General features: G+C 33.0%; 1 protein-coding gene across 4 annotated transcripts in view; it reads left to right on the forward strand.

The window, feature by feature from the left end:
• Nucleotides 1–17,349, forward strand: part of PCDH7 (protocadherin 7) — a 477,156-nt gene that overhangs the window by 212,291 nt on the left and 247,516 nt on the right. For 2 of the 4 annotated variants that reach the window (XM_049790097.1, XM_049790100.1), the window contains exon 2: nucleotides 10,488–10,704. In XM_049790097.1, the coding sequence (XP_049646054.1) occupies nucleotides 10,488–10,704 (217 nt within the window). The remainder of the gene's footprint in view (nucleotides 1–10,487; nucleotides 10,705–17,349) is intronic. The other 2 variants (XM_049790098.1, XM_049790099.1) reach the window with 2 other exon arrangements.

A 17,349-nucleotide genomic window follows, 5' to 3' on the forward strand; every position in this document is an offset into this window, starting at 1 on the left:
CGCGGGGGCTATTGCCCCCGCGCGCACAAGAAACATTAATAGTACTCTCACAAGAAACATTAATAGTACTCTCACAAGAAACATTAATAGTACTCACTATCATTGAATTATGTTTTTATGTATGCAGAATGTCCATTTTGTACTCTGCCCTTTTGCATACCCCTTCATAAGTTCATATTTCTCTTTAACTTCTTTATCTCCTATCATCATTACTACTTTTTTACCCTTTCTAACTTAAGTACTGTTGAGTCCTAATTCACAGACCAAAGTGGTGCCCTAGAGTTAACACCCACCCAACTATTTTAAAAGGCATAAAAATGACGCATATCTTTTCAACATTTTATGGGTGTTTTCTCTGACGGCTATAACTTTTGCTAAATACTTTCTTATACAGTGATGATCCCCCCCCCCCATGTTTTTTATCTTCTCTTTGTGAACTGCTCAATATGGAATTTGGTGTGAAAGAATCCCTCAGTTTAATACTTACGTTTGAACCAAGTCATGGGTCTTGTTGGAAATGTTCTTATGCCCCCATATATCTGATAGCACCACGTGGCTTTATTACTTGTTTGCGTAGGCACACTAACATGGGAAAATACTATACATACCAATAAGTTCTTATCTAATAGAAATGGGAACACACAAATCTTGTAGTGCAATGAGACCTTACACCCTGAACATTGACATAAAGACCTGGCACAGGCCTCAGAAGAATGGGCATTCTCCATTTACCCCTTGATCTACAGAAGACATTTACAAAACATCCAAGGTTGTATATAACATCACCCGGAGGCATTCCTGTACCAGGGATGACCCTACAGCTGCTCTGACATCGATCTACTCAAAAGAGATATCCCTTAACACTGAGAAGACAACAAGAACAATGACCTGCTTACTGGACAGGGCTTGCTGTATTGCCCCTTTATGGTGAGGTTTGTCTATAACATCACCTGGAAGCAATCCTCTACCACGGAAGACCCTACCACTGCTCAGACATCGTCCTGCTCAAAAGAGACTTCCCTTAACACTGAGAAGACTTAACAACAACAACCTGCTTACAGGACAGGGCTTCCTGCATTCCCCTTTCATGGTGAGGTGAAACGAGAAGGCACTCCACATCATGACTTCAATGTAGGACATGCAGATTCCAGAATCTTTAATACAGAAACATGAGACCGACAACAGAGACTGTGTGATAAGTGTGTTGGCGCTACGGACAATGTCTTGGAGCAAACGATAACTTTCCTGAGGCCTAGAGCTGGTCTTTTGCCAGGAAACTTCAGGGGTAGGATCTCTTTGTATTTAGGCCAAGGCTATTCCTTTCCATGCCTCTCATATTTTGGTGGGCCTATGCAAACAACAATTGCCACTCTAACACCGTTTTTACTGTGCTCCTTTGACTCTAATCCCTAAAACACACCCACTTAAAATTTGAGGTTAACTTAAGCTAATATGCATGTACATGGAAATGTAAAAAATACTATGCCTCTAATGTTTAAGGAGTTACGTAAGTTTGATGGCTTTAGATTGCCTTGTGTGCTGTTAAGAAATATTGTAATGTGCTACAATCTGGGGACTTGAGGGACAAAGTAATTGCACATGGATTCTGTTTTATTTATCTTAACTTTCTTTGGTGAAAGTTCAAAGTTAAGATATCAGCAAGGGGACTTCTTCTGATAATTATGTTATGGGTGATTGTCCTTCCACTGTAACTTTACCTTATCCTCTTTCTTTGCATCTTTTGTTCTTATAATTCATAATAAAAAATTATAAAACTGAAAAAAAAAAGAAATTTTAAAAAAAAAAAAGATGCAGTCTCTTTCTGGACCAAGCCCAGCTTAAAATGATCATTGATGATAGAGATTTTATTACTCCACTACCTAATTTTTATGTGAGTCTGGTAAATAGATGGCCAAAGATGAGGCTCATCTTTAAATCAAGTATTCCATATATGTGTAATGCCACAGAAAATAAATAAAAAATATAATTTAATAAATAGACTATAAAAATAAAATGAGTAAAGTGAAATAAAGATGGATATTATTGATCTTGTATCTAATGTTATTTAAAATAATGTCAACGCTAATGTATTTTTATCCACTTAGGCCACAGTGATTATGTGGTAAGCAAGTTAGAGTTTCATCTATTTGTCAGCAGCCTCTAAAATATCTACTATAAATAAGATTTTTTTGGTTTTGTTTTTGGGTCACATGAGGAAATGCTCAGGGGTTACTCCTGGTTCTGTGCTCAGAAATCACTCTGGCAGGTTCAGGGGAACATATGGGAAACTGGGAATCAAACCTGGGTCAGCTGCACACAAGGCAAATGCCCTACCACTCTGCTATTTCTCTGGGCCCTAAAATAGTTCTTTGAGTGAAATGTATAATCAAAAGAAGTCTCCAGCATCAGAGAGGAACAAAAAGTAGTTGGTAAATGCTTTTAAGAAGCAATTGAGGGGCCGGGCGGTGGCGCTAGAGGTAAGGTGCCTGCCTTACCTGCGCTAGCCTAGGAGACGGACCGCGGTTCGATCCCCCGGCGTCCCATATGGTCCCCCAAGCCAGGAGCGACTTCTGAGCGCATAGCCAGGAGTAACCCCTGAGCGTCACCGGGTGTGGCCCAAAAACCAAAAAAAAAAAAAAAAAAAAAAAAAAAGAAGCAATTGAATGTAGAAATGTTCATGCTATGTATCCTGGGACCAATAAAAAAAGCCCTAATCTAGGGCATGAGCTACGACCTGCATAACAACTATGATCCCGAGTTCCAGAGGTCTGTCTGAGACTATTGCAACGGAAGGGGACTTCTGGAAACATAATGAAAGACGCTATCCCAGGCCCCTTCTAGGATCAGCGCAAAGACCAGGACCGCCAACCACAGAAGACTGATTAAAACGACACTGAGGGAACAGAACTTCTAGAACCACAAAGAAAGACATAATCATAAGTTCAACTCCTTGACTCGTGCAGATACAGAGACTTCTAGATACAGAGATCTGATTTTATCACCCAGGATGAAGCAGAAGTCTTCCATACACCACAAAAACACCAAGGGGAGAGTAAATGAACCTGAAAGGAGTCTATAGTTAATCCCATGACAATATACTTCAAGGGTGGAGAAACCCTGTATCTCTTAGGCAAAGGAAATTCCTTTTCGAATGACCCCAATATTTACTGTGCATCTGCAGGAGGGAAAAAAAAGCACAAAACAATTATTATTATTATTATTATTATTATTATTATTATTATTATTTACTTATCTATTTTTTGTTGATTTCAATTTTGTAGTTTGGCTATTGAAGTGGAAGTCTCCATTTATATTTATTTATTTTCTTCTTTTCTTTTCTTATGTACTCTGCCACATTTATTTTTATCTCAATATCATGGCCTTTATATGGTTCATACCCCCCCTTTTGTTTTTGGAATGCTCAATGGATATTTTATTTGACAGTTCTTTATGTACTATTGCGGTGTTTCACCTTCTTTTTCCACTTTGTCTCTCAAACCAAGGATGAAAGCCTCTAGAAGGACTCCACCCATTTCCATCCTTTCTTTCTTTTTTTTCCTCCAGGTTATTACTTTTCTCTTCTTCAAACAAAACCACATAACTTGAACTATCTAGTCCCGTCTCCCAATTGGGCGGGGGGGAAATAAGGGAGGTACCAAGACCAAACAGGTGTAAGACCACTAAGTAGTAAGCTAGGCACAGAGGGCACCACTTATTCTAGCAGCCCCGGGAGTGAGGGAAGAGGATATGGGAAGTAGGATGGGAATGGAGGTGGAGGGAGGACAATTCGGTGATGGGAATTCCCATGATTTTATGTTAATATGTACCTAAAATATTATTGTCAACGATATGTAAGCCATTATGATTAAAATAAAAATTATATTAAAAAATAAATGCTCATGCTCTATTTACGTGTAGATTAAAATTTTTATAAGTTGGATGTTAATGGATATATATAAATGTTATAATAATGACTATATAACAATCTTTAGCTTGTATACTTGCCAAATATACTTGAATATATAAATATCTAAAATTTTATTTTCAAACCTTGGGAATTACTGAACAGCTTCATATTTTAACACACACACACAAAGGAGAAAACAGGGAATCTAAAACATAATGGGAAATAGTTCTAGTTATATAGTTGTGGCCTGAGGTTTATTGCCTTTTATAGTATATGTCTTTGAGGTACCTTAAGGCTCTTTTGAAAAGAATCTCATTATTCTTTAAAGAATATAAGGAAGAGTCAGCTATCCTTATTTAAATTTTATAGTGTCTAAGCCTAATGCATGAGAATTAAGGGTCAGCTAACTTGTTTGAGGTCATCTAAGGAAGTTATAGTTTGTTTGATATAAAATCCATTTTTTCTTTTATTCTAATATATTGTTTAAAGCACTACAACTTGCACAGAAAATATGTTAAACTATTTTAGTGTTTTCATTACCTTTGGAATTCTAATTTATTTCTCTCAAGTCTTTTTTTTTTTACTTTGTTTTTGTTTTTCCTTAAACTGGCCCAGCTGGGTCCGATTAAGTTTCTGGATACAAACTCGGTATTTCTCTCAATTTATATTATTTTTTTCTAAATGTGTATTCTTCTACTACATTGTTAATAAATCTCCCTTTACTTTGTATTCAAAAGTTATTTAAAAATATATATATACTTTTTGGTTTTTGAGTAACACCCGACAGTGCTCAGGGGTTATTCCTGGCTCTATGCTCAGAAATCGCCCCTGGCAGGCACAGGGGACCATATGAGATGCTATTCCTCTGGCCCTGAAAAATATTTTTAACAAGTATAATAAACTACGATCCTTATATGCTACCATGTCCTTTGACCTATGACCCTAATTCTCTCAAACTTAAAAACTTAATGCCTATTCCACAGTTTTCATTCCTTTGTGAATCTACCTATCAATATTTTACTTTCTTTGTTCCTATAGTTAAACTGTTTCTTGACTTTAGAGATTTTATAACAAAAAATGGCCTTCTGTGAATGAATTGATTGTCATGTGGGAATCAGCAAAATTTCCCATGTCTCTGCTACCTTTGTGCTCATGGGATTTACTTATGTCTTGATCTTGTTTTCTAGGTTTAACAGTTAACTAGTCTGCAGGTGTTAGATCATTGTATGCGTGAAATTCTATCAGTAAATTATTTGAATCATGATGCCTCAATGAAATTGGAGACAAAATTGTTTACTTATTATATTTTACCCTTTCTTTCATTTTAATTTTTTTCTTTAATTTTGTGAGGAGGAACTTCCCAAGCAGTGTGCTGGGGATTCTAAAGCCACACAAAAAGATGGTTGGAGAAAAGTTCAGGCAGTTTAATACAAAGGCCCATGGATGTAGAACTCCTGGGCTATGCAGTGCTAGAGATGAATAGGGCTTCTTCAGAGGTGCTTGGTGCTATGGTTTGAACTTGAGTTCCTATGCATGCAAAGCATGTGCCCATGATTCCTGAGCGATCTTCTCAGCTACTCATCATCTTGTGAAATTCTTTGCTACTCTTCACAAATATAGTATCTTAAACGAGTCCTCAAATAGATAGCTAGACCTATGTATGTAGACATATAAGATCATCTCTATGTACAGAGATATCACACACATCTATGCTTTGGGGTCACAACTTGTGGTACTTAGGAGTGCTAAAGGATTAGTTCTGGTTCTATTCTTATACTCTTAGCTGTTCTCAGGTGATAATATGAGATACTGAATTTCAAATCTGGTTCAACTACATGCAAGACAAACACCCTACCTGCGGTGCTTTTGCTCCAGCACCAAATATATATTATCTATCAAATTTCTTTGTAAGCTCTCAACCTATATATTACTCCTTTGCAGTGATCAGAATCTCAAGCAGGTTTCCATTATTTTAGTATTTGTCTTTAATTTGAAATCCAATCATAAGTTTGTGTTTTAAAATACCTTTAAGCTTTTGAATTTCTGGGCCCGGAGAGATAGCACAGCGGCGTTTGCCTTGCAAGCAGCCGATTCAGGACCAAAGGTGGTTGGTTCAAATCCCTGTGTCCCATATGGTCCTCTGTGCCTGCCAGGAGCTATTTCTGAGCAGACAGCCAGGAAGAACTCCTGAGCACCACCGGCTGTGGCCCAAAAACCAAAAAAGAAAAAAAAAAAGATTTTGAATTTCTAAAATGCCTCGATGATTATTATAATATTCCTAAGTCATTGGGTAAATGGTTAAAAATCAAATGTAAATATAGTATACAAACGATGCCAGAGTTTTAATCAGGGTCTTAACTCCTAGCCCTGCTTTTTTTTTTTTTTTATGTTACCTTTATTCTTCTCTTCATTTGGTCTCTGCTTTGAATACTATGGGTCACTCCATCTTCACTAATTACCCCTGAAATTAGAATCAAATAAGCTATTGAGGATTGCTTTATAATTGTCTGGATGCACTTCTTATGACTGTTCTAACATAGATCACCTTTTGTTACCTTAATTCCCTGTCTTCAACAGTCCTTTCTCTTTTAGAAGAAACACTCATCTCAAGACTTTGACCGCACACTATTATTTTTAACAATCAAGCACATAAATAAAACATTTTCATTACACACTCTTGTGTTTTTAATTCTCATACACAGGCCACTAAAAACCTTTGAAATGATTTTTGAACTCAGCTTCAGAATTTCAAAGAGAAGTCTAAGGCAGTGTTCACACTCAAATATATTGTTTTCTCCTCTTTAAATTAATTTGTCATGAAAATACAAAATCATTTGTTACCTTAGATTTAAAAGTAGAAAGTTCAAAGAATTAAATTCACTAAATGTTCCAGTGTAGTCTCTACTACTGCTACAATTAATATGAATTGTGTCAGAATTCTCTTTAATGAATTTTATTTTCTCAAAAAATTTAATCTGATGATAAAAAATATTTTCTCGTGGCCAGAGTGCTAGCACAGCAGTAAGGTGTTTGCCTTGCACCGGCTGACCCAGGGTTCAATCCCTGGCATCCCATATGGTCCCCTAAGCCAGGAGCGATTTCTGAGTGCATAGCCAGTTGTAACTCCTGAGCATCACTGGTTGTGACCCAAAAAGCAAAACAAAAACAAAGGCAAAAGCAAAAGCAAAAACATTTCCGCAAACTCTCAGGTTTTCTTTTATATATAACATATTATATGTTATATATATCCTTATCGTTTAATCTATATAAGCAAACCTACAATTGTTTTGCAAAAGGAATTAAATTTAACGTTTGGTTTATCATAATTAGTTATCATTCAGAATTTAAAATTATGTTCTAATTTGATTCATTCCCATAATTAGTTTAAATAGTTGACCACAGAATAAAAATACTGAAAATTAAAAACATAGCCGTATCAGGTTTTATTCAAAAATTAACAGAAAGGTCATAATTTCCTTTCTTATTTTGTTATTGTAGCCATAGCCTATCACCATTTTTCTGATATACTAGCATTTATTTTGGATAACCCAATTTTCAAACATGGAATCTTAGATTATCATTTTTAACTAAATTATATCCTCATTGACATATGTAATAAAATGAGAAAATTTCTATTATTTTCATTCTACACTTATTAATTTATGGGTATAAATTATTATGTGTGTATTTTTATCTTTATTACTGCATTTTTTGTTTTGGATTTTCGGCCACACCCAGTGACACTCATGGGTTACTTTTGGCTATGAGCTTAGAAATTGCTTTTGGCTTGGGGGACCATATGGGATGCTGGGTGATCAAACTGCAGTCTATCCTTGGCTAGCACGCGCAAGGCAGATGCCATACTGATATCCACCACCGCTCTGGCCCCTGCATTTTTATGTGATGAAATTATAATATGTCCACAAGGTCTTTGTTATCCTTTTCTAATTTCTATATAGTCATTTAAATTGTATTTAAATATATTTAAATGTAGTTCTTGCTGAGTATCCTCTGTGCGTAGAACAACGTGGTTTTAAATGAATATCAATTGTCTCATTTCCAGAGACAAATCAAACCAACAAATTCATTAGCAAAAAAATTTTATTAATAAATTACAAAATGCTCCAAAGGAAAATATGAATGTACATGATAACGTATGTAAACACACTTTGATTTTTACATTTATCTTTATAAAAATACACTGAGTCATACTGCATTAAGGTTTATGAGAACTATTAGTGAAAAAAAAACAGTGCTTCAAAAGAGTTTATTAATTTATTTTTGTTTGGGGATCTTAATCTTGTCTCTGCTCAGGGCTTACTTCTGGCTCAGTGCTCAGGAATCATTACTGGCAGTGCTTGGGAAACCACATGCAGGGCTAGGAATCATACCAGGCAAAGCAAACTACCCCCTTGTTATCTCTTCAGTTCTATGTAGTTTGTTGCAAGTATATTTTAGACTATGATGCTAGGCTTTTTATACTCAAGGTATTTTCAATTATTTAAAATTATGCAGCTAAAGTTTAACAAAACATAATAAATTTGCTTTAAATTATTTCTTATGACATTAAAATCTAAGATTTCTGTAACATTTGACTTGAATTTAACTAAGTAATGTCTTCTGAAGACTGTATATTCCAAATAAGTACAGGGAGAGCAAACTACTAACTATGTGCATAGTAGAGTATAGTAATGGAGTTCAAATAGATTTTTTGCTTTGTGTGCATTAGACCCCAGTTTTGATTCCAAGAACATTAAAAAGTATAAAAAGAATGAATAATTTTTGGGACAATATGCACTTTTACATAAAATAAATAATCGGAAAATTATATGTCTATTTTGTCCATAGTGAAGAAATGGGTAAACTCAGGCAAAGTTCCACTCACCTGCCATATGTAGAAAATTCTTAAATTTAAAAAATGTAGCAGAGCTTAGTCATTTGCACCATTAATATTTAAGCCATAGAAAATATAGAAAGTTCTAAAACTCTCTTTACTTTGTGCATTCTTTTCTGACACTAATAATTTTATATTTTTAATTAGGAACACTCCCCATTTGAATATAACTAAAATAAATAATTTTGTTTGCCTGGAATGACAATTTAATAGGCAGAGCAACTGCCTTGCATATAGACATTCTGGGTTCAATCTCCAGCATTCCATATGATCCTCTGAGAATTTCCAGGAGATATTCCTGAGTGCAGAGATTGGGTTCACTTCTGAGCATTGTAGGATGTTGCCCTAAATTAAACAGAAATAAAATATGTAATTTTATGTAACTTTTACATGATAAAGCCTAAATAAATATAGTATTGCCAAGAATATCTCAGACAGACATTACAGAAACTTTTAATATTTGTTCAAAGAGCATCTTAAGTCTACTGCCAATACATGGCTTTTAGTATGCTCCCTTAATAAATCTAATATTTGGGGATTTTATGTATATTTACAGTAGTCACACATATTCACCTTGGATAATGTAAGTAAATCATAATATCTAATTGCATGTTTGCAATATTTTAAAACAACTTAAAGACTATAGAGAATAGTGGATTAAGTACTTGCCTTCCAAGAACCCAATCTGTATTCTTTATCTGACTTCCCATATGGTCCATTTAGCCTCCAGGAGTGATTTCGAAAAACTACTGAATGTGATTCCAACACAATTTAAAAAAAAAAAAACCTCAGATTAGTTATTCTGTTACTGTTATTCAAATATTCAAATATAATGATAGTAGTCACACATAGTTAAAATGCTTCACTTAATTTGAAATTCCTGGTTAATGCAACTTTCGGAATGAATATGTAAATTCATTTTATTAAAGAAATAAAAATTTCTGTTATTTAAATTCTAACCTTAAAACGTCAAACCCAAAAAGTAAGTTTATAATAAATGCAAACAGAATGAGATGATATATATGTTATTCTCAAGTCTGCATCTAAATTTGTATTTATCCATTATCTCTTTAATAGTTTAAATAAATTAGCAGAATACTTTATTCAAATAATTAATTAATTAATTGTTAGTGTAGGGGCCACACTGGATGTGCCTAGGGCTTACCCCATGTTCTGTGGTCAGGGGTCTCTACTAGTAGACTCAGGGTAACTCAGAGGATAAAGCCCGGGTGAGTAGCATGGAAAGCCATCATTTTACCTGCTATACTATCTTGCCAGCCACAATTTTAAGCCATTATATAGACAAAGTGTTTTAAGATAAAGTCTTCTTAAAATGGATTCGTTCAGTTCATTATCTATTGCTTTCCTAAATCATTTACATTTTTTATTATTAATTTGTTAAGGGCATTTGTGAGAGCACTGGAAGTAAAGATGAAAGAGTAAAAGGTGGACTATGTGAGTGAGATTAGTGCCAGGTTTACAAGTGTGTGACCACCATAAAAAATCTAAGTTCTAGGCATTCCCTTAATTTATTCAGGGAAACCAATGTAGCTTCCATCAAATTATGCAATGAAATACTGTTATCAGATGTGTTTTCACTAGAACTTGATGTATGTCATCTTATGTGTTAATACGATCATGTACAATCTTATATTTTAGTGACATTCAGAATCTTTTCTTTTACAGCCATTTCGTAGAGTGACGTTTTCTGTTGTGAGTCAGCCCCAGGACCCTCATCAGGGGTCACTGCAGAGTTGCTATGACAGCGGGCTGGAGGAGTCAGAAACACCAAGCAGTAAGAGTTCATCAGGGCCAAGACTGGGTGCCCTTCCACTCCCAGAAGACAACTATGAAAGGACCACGCCGGATGGCAGTGTTGGTGAGGCAGAGCATATGGAAAATGGTAGGGGCAAACACAACATTCACACACATAATCACGCTAGAGAGCCATACTAAGCAGACTTGCTAAGGTCAGTCAAAACCCAAAATAAAATAGCTGACATTAAATCTAATTGATTTAAAATGAGAAATATATTCTCAACTGCAGAATTTCCCAATAAAGGATCATAATGACATAAAATTGATCAAACTTACACCGCCACTTAAAACAGTCTATCAGCAATATAAGCACATTACCAAATAAATCATAAAAGTGCCTGCTATGTAAAAAAAATAAATCAATGCATAATACACAGACAGCAGCAGCAAAGGTCTTCCGTGATAGTTTTCCTTTATTCATTTTTGTCATACAACTATTTCTTCTATTTCAATTGTCTAGTCTCAGTGCAAGAACCAGATAAACACTCCTTATATGATTCTTTTTTTTTTCCTTGGGAATTTAGAATAACATTTTAACCTTTCCTTTCAAATGGTAGCTAAAAAGGAGCCAAGGATGAACAGGTTTTTTTTTTTTTTTTTCCTCCAAAGTATAGTATAAATGTCTATGCGACATCCCCTTTTATTTAATTTTTGTATTATAATGTCCTGAAACAGAGGAAAGCCACAGTACTCTATGTAATTTTTCAGTTGTGTGATGACTGATAATAACAATTGGCTTTATCTATACTTCCTTTGAATTGTAAAGTTAGATGGTAAATAATAGTTATAAAATATTCACATTAGTTTATGTTTCCAAATTCAATTAGATGATTTATTTTTTCAATTATAGGTTATATGGAATGGCTAAAGAACATGGTCATATCAAATAATGTCAAGTTAATGTTCTTCCTACATTTATTATTTTAAAATTTAAGAAATTTGATAATACTAAGAGGGAGGGAAGTCACACACGTATTTATTAAAATTCAAAGTGGATTTATGTCTTTTACTATCTTCAAGTGAAATAAGACGTTTATGTTTTAAGATTTATCACAATTTTTTGGTGATGACATGCAGATAGAACATATGTACTTAAAAGAAAGTCTGTTTTTTGAATTTATAACTTTAAAAAATAATCTTAAAGTTTAACCTTAGAGAATAAAATACTGTAATATGCCCCCAAGTAAAGTTATTGCTAAACTAATTTTAAATAATATTTTTTTTTACTTTGTTACCTGGGTGAGGAGCTATGAGATCAGGTTCTAATTATTGTTAACCCTCCTGGTCAGTATCCAGAGTTTCAATGGCATTTGCCTCATGGCTAAAAAGGCATGCTTATCTGTGTGTATGGTAGTGTGTGGTTATGTGGATGGGAGTTTGATGTCTTATTTATGAATTCATTTGAGTATATTTAAATGAAAATAAAATTTTATATAAATTGAAATACTGGTGAATATATATATCTAAGAAAAAGTTTAAATGATTTGCAAAATAATACAAATTAATTTAATGCTATAATATTATGTACATACAGATACTATTTTAAACACCCTTGTATATTAGCAAGGAAGGAATCATTTAAATTAAAAATACTACTATTTCTGTGCTTAATATTTTAATGTTTTAGTGATAGTTTGTAATTTAGAAGTGCTTATTATTACAATAAACAAAATAATGCACAATTACGTATTCTGATTTGGAGGTGCCATATATATATATATACATATTTTTATCACTGAAATTACAGTCATATGTTAAAATGGTTTATCTTGAGTTTATGCAGATATTGTTCTTAAAAGGTAAGGATTAGATGATAAATAATAACAAAATTTTATATAATAAATACAATGATTAAGTTTCTTAGAAAAGCATAAAGTCATAAAAATGTTAAGAAAGAGGTGGGCTGAGTGGAGAACAAAAAATTTATTGGGAAAATTTTTTCAAAGAAAGCTTTAGCTATATTTTAACCATGTTTTCAATTCTGTCAACAGAAGGGACTTTCAAAAATATAACCTATTTTTTTTTTATTTTCAAGTGATTGACACTCAAAATTTAGTACTTACATAATCATTCGTCATCTTCTAGCTGTGATTCATGTTAGCCAGATCTATAGGTAATGACAGAAGGAGATGTGATTCACTTTGAGTGATCCAAATGTAGTTTTTGACATTTGAGTAAGAATTTTGTTGGGTCCAAGTTTTCAGACTACTATCTGGCTACAACGCATAATTGTATTGCTCTATTTTTGATAATTTCTTCTTCAAAATTAATGGATCATTCAACATAAATAGAATTGGAATTGAAACCTGTCAAGTATTCATTTGTCACATTTAATTGGAATCCAGGTAATCTGCAGTGTTTTGCTTGGTTAAGTTTTAATCAGAATTTGTATTGGATTTTCCATGACAAAAACATTTTGGATGCTGACTGAGTTCCTAATTATTAGTACTTCAAATATTTTCCTAGACTTTTAACTCTGTAAAACAATGCAGTTATAACTAAATATTTTGGATTATTTTTATTCTAAAATTTGTACGGTATTTTCCATTGCAATAATATATTACCATGGTGCAAATTGGATAAGTTGAGAAAGCTGATTATACAACTGTATGCTCATGAATGTTGTAATAAAAGTAAAACTAACACATAGGGAAAGAAGTAGATAATGCTAAGCACTTGCTTTCCGAAGCATTTTTCTGAGTTCTGAAATGGAGCATATTAAACAAATTTCATTATGAGAACTTAAGTAAATTTTTCTTAAAGCATATCTTAGAATACCTCCTCTTATTACATGAGGAAAAGTATGTATTCTAGAAAAATATAATACCTTTATACAATTTGTACAATAATACCTTAAATACAATTGTTAAAAAGCTGTCATTTTGCTAATTCCAAATTTAGTATATTTATTGGTCTAGATATCATATGGGTTTCTGAAAAATAATAAGGGATGTTCAAATTTAAAAAAATATACAGAATTGTACATTTATTCAAAGAAAATATTATTAGGATACATTTCTTTGTCTTTAGTTATTAATAATATTCTCAACATAAAATTAAAAATCTAGGGGTCAGAGTGGTGGCGCAAGTGGTAGAGCAATGCCTTGCATGCAGCTGACCTAGAACTGACCATGGTTCAATCCCAGACATCCTTTCTAGTCCTGCAAGCCAGGAGCAATTTCTGAGCGCATAGCCAGGAGTAACCCCTGAGAGTCACTGGTGTGGCCCATAAAAAATAAAACAAAAAAGAATTAAAAATATAATATTATAATCATGTAAACTCATGGGTATACACTTTTGCCCTGAATTATTATAAGTATATTGATAATATTATGATAATTATGATTATAATCACATTTTTATAGTTTGATAAAATTGGGATGCCTAGTTATTAATTCACTCAAAGTAAAATAATGTTTCAAAATATAAAGCATATGGTGTGAAGTTGAATAATAATAAAATATTTTATAATGAAAATTCTAAAAATATTTACATTTACTACAATATTAAAGAACAGAATTAGTTGAAAACCAAATATTAAGGAATATGTTGATTATGTAAGAACTTATTCTTATCTTATTTAGGTAGAAGTCTAAGGAAGTGTATTTTAATATTTTTTCAATTCTGTATTTTTTGTTTGAAGATTTTTTGTTGGTTCCTACTTTCATGATATATTCCACTTCTTTTTATTTCTTACTGAAGTCCATTTGATCATACAAAATGTTTAAAAAACAATTTTACAAACATAAAACACACACTTGACCTAATCCTAATTTTTCTGTAAGGATTGGGTAAGACTTTTGCTCTTCCTGAGCTTGCCTTTGATCAGTTATAAAACAATGAAATTTAATCAACTGGATAAGTTCAGTTACAAATTAATCTGTTCTCCCTTATATCCAGAATAAAAAGAGGATTTTGAAGAACATATTGATGTGATGATTAAATTTGATAACATGTATTAATATGTGCAAAATAATATGTGAAGTAATTCCAGGATTTTTCTATCAACCTACACAACACATGGGCTTTCTAATAGTAGATAATACATGTGTTACATAAATCAAAACAGTCTGAGTCAAATTTTATTTTCTGGCTTAGTGGGTGTAAAGGTGGCATCATAGAAAACCAGTGTGGGGATTCTCTTAAACTCCACTATGCCAGAGCCATGTGTAAATTTGATTTGGTTCTGGTTGAAATGTCTCTCAGATAGGTTAATTATAATGGAATTATCTCCCTATTAAAAATCACAATTAACAATTGTTTGACAATGCAAACAAGTGGGCAAAATATGCTTTAACAGAGGGAAAAGTTACTCTTGAGCAAAATTAAAATAACTTTATATCATAGTGACTAATAAAAATAGAAATCTACCTGCTGATGTAAGTGCTATTTTGTTTTAAAAAATATGGAGTTCAGAATTGGGTCATTCTAGCTACATGATTGAAAGATGATGGGAAATGAGTGAGAGACAGCTAGGTGAAATAAGTCATAATCAGAAAAACGAATATTGTTTGATTATACTTATATCTGTAATATAAAAAAAACAAAGCAAAAGGAAAAACATACTAAGTTAAAAAAGAATTTTAGATACTAAAAAAAAAAAATAGTGGTTACCTGGTGAGTGGGTAGGGTTGGGGGAACTGAATAGAGAGATTTGACTAAAGGATGATGAATGGTAACAAAACATTTTAATAAAGAATAAAAAACCTCTTATAATCTCTCTAAATTACAAAATTAGTTATGTAGAGAATTACACAATAAAAGGTTATTGTTATACACTAATATTTTTTAACTTTCTACTTTTAAAATGTTCTTACTTTTTCACATTTGTGTAAGAGGCATCCAGTCATTTCATGCATTCTCTTAGGTTCATATTTGAAACATTTTATAGCAAAAGAGGTAAATATGGTGCAGTATACCATGAGCCCATTTATATCTGCCATGGACTTTTTATCTGGTTTTCTGAAACAAATGCAAGTTAATTTGAAATGTCACAAGAATGAACCACCATTTTTGTATGATGCAGGTTCAAGAAAATGAAGACAAAACTTGGTGTGGGATAAAATGAGCACACTCTCTTCACCCAGATTTCAGCCACCATCAAGTTGCTGTCTTCTAGTCATTGTGAACTTGTTTTTATTTAGATTGTATATTGTCAATAGCCTGTCTTTGTCAATTTTTTCAACTTGCTCATAAATTTGTAATATCATAAGCATAGTCCATTGATACAAATGCCTCATATCTGTCTGCTTTCTGTACGACAATGCTATCTTTGCTGAGATTCATTTTCATGTAGCTGTATTTCACCATTTTATTCTAGTTGTCAGTATCTGTCTGGGGTTTGCAGTCATCTGTGTAATGTATATCTGAACCTCAAAAAAATCTTCATGCCCTCACTTCTGGAAGAACCTAATTCAAACTTACACCTTTATTGTGTTTAGAAATAGTGATTTTCATTATTAAAGTCTTAACATATGAGTACATAATGAATTACCTATAGTGTGATAAACCCAGTATCCTGCACCGTATAACCTAGGTGAGTGGTAGATTTCATCATACAAGTATGTGTAATTATATTCCAGAGCATTTTCACAATAGAATTGCCTGCCTAATGCTGCATTTCTCAAAATTTATTTCATCCGCTAAGTGACTCAATAATAGACCAGCAAGATCTTAACCAGTCAAGATAGGTGTTACAGTAACCTCTCAGCTTTCAATAAATTGAACAGCACAATCTAAAAGAACAATACTATTCTAGAGAAGAGACAGTAGTGTGAGTAAAATGTTGTGGTTTAAAATACTATATTTGAAATTTTACTCCATTAATTTGAATCTTCGTAATTTGCTGATCCCTCAGAGCCACATTCTTCAATCACAAATAATCATGGGGTGGTGGAAAAAATAAAATGAGATAATAGTCACTAATAATTTCAAAAGTAAATAAAATTAGCATCAATTTTACTATGCAATTTATGTTAAATTTATTTACTACTATATAATAATAATGATTAATTGTGACATTGTGAAGTTTAGGTAGATTTGATATAACAATAGCTTGTAATCAGAGGACTATCAAAAAAAATGTTTTCATGTCACCAAAAACTGACCTTAACTGCTGCTGTGAAAAATATTTTTACCTTAAATATTTTCTAGTCAATTTCTTGTTTTTGTGGGGGTACAGTGGAAACCTCTCAGGAGAAATGTTATTTAAAACACAGAGGAGGCTAAATGAAGGGACCTAGGGAACTAGCCTTTGGCATCAAAGCAACCCCATCCTGTGCTCTTTGTAATTCAAGAAGGTGAGATAATTGTTATCTTCCTATATTCTATTTTTTCCTGCTTTTTCTGCTTTTACACCTTATGCTCAAAGTTCCAGTTGAATGCATTGTTCTTCAGGTGTTTATTTCCCTTTGAGCTGTAGCAAAATTTCACTTTGACAGGGAAAATTAGTTGAAGAGTGTCCGATTAGTATGCTTACTGAACCCTCAGCCCTTTCTTTTTTAATCTCAGTATTAATAATTAACAGTGATAAAATGTGTGGCCATATTATCCTTTTTATTCTAATTTGATTCTTTAAAACTTGATCACTATGCTGAACCCTTATGACATTTGAGGAGGGAATGAGCGCTCATCAAATCTCAATGTGACTTTGGAGGTCATATAGGTTTCCTCAGTCCAGACTCTGAAAGCATCTGTTTGCTTATCTGAATTACAGCATACTTGCTAGATA

Source organism: Suncus etruscus, chromosome 16, assembly GCF_024139225.1.
Source record: "Suncus etruscus isolate mSunEtr1 chromosome 16, mSunEtr1.pri.cur, whole genome shotgun sequence".
Classification (NCBI taxonomy): domain Eukaryota; kingdom Metazoa; phylum Chordata; class Mammalia; order Eulipotyphla; family Soricidae; genus Suncus; species Suncus etruscus.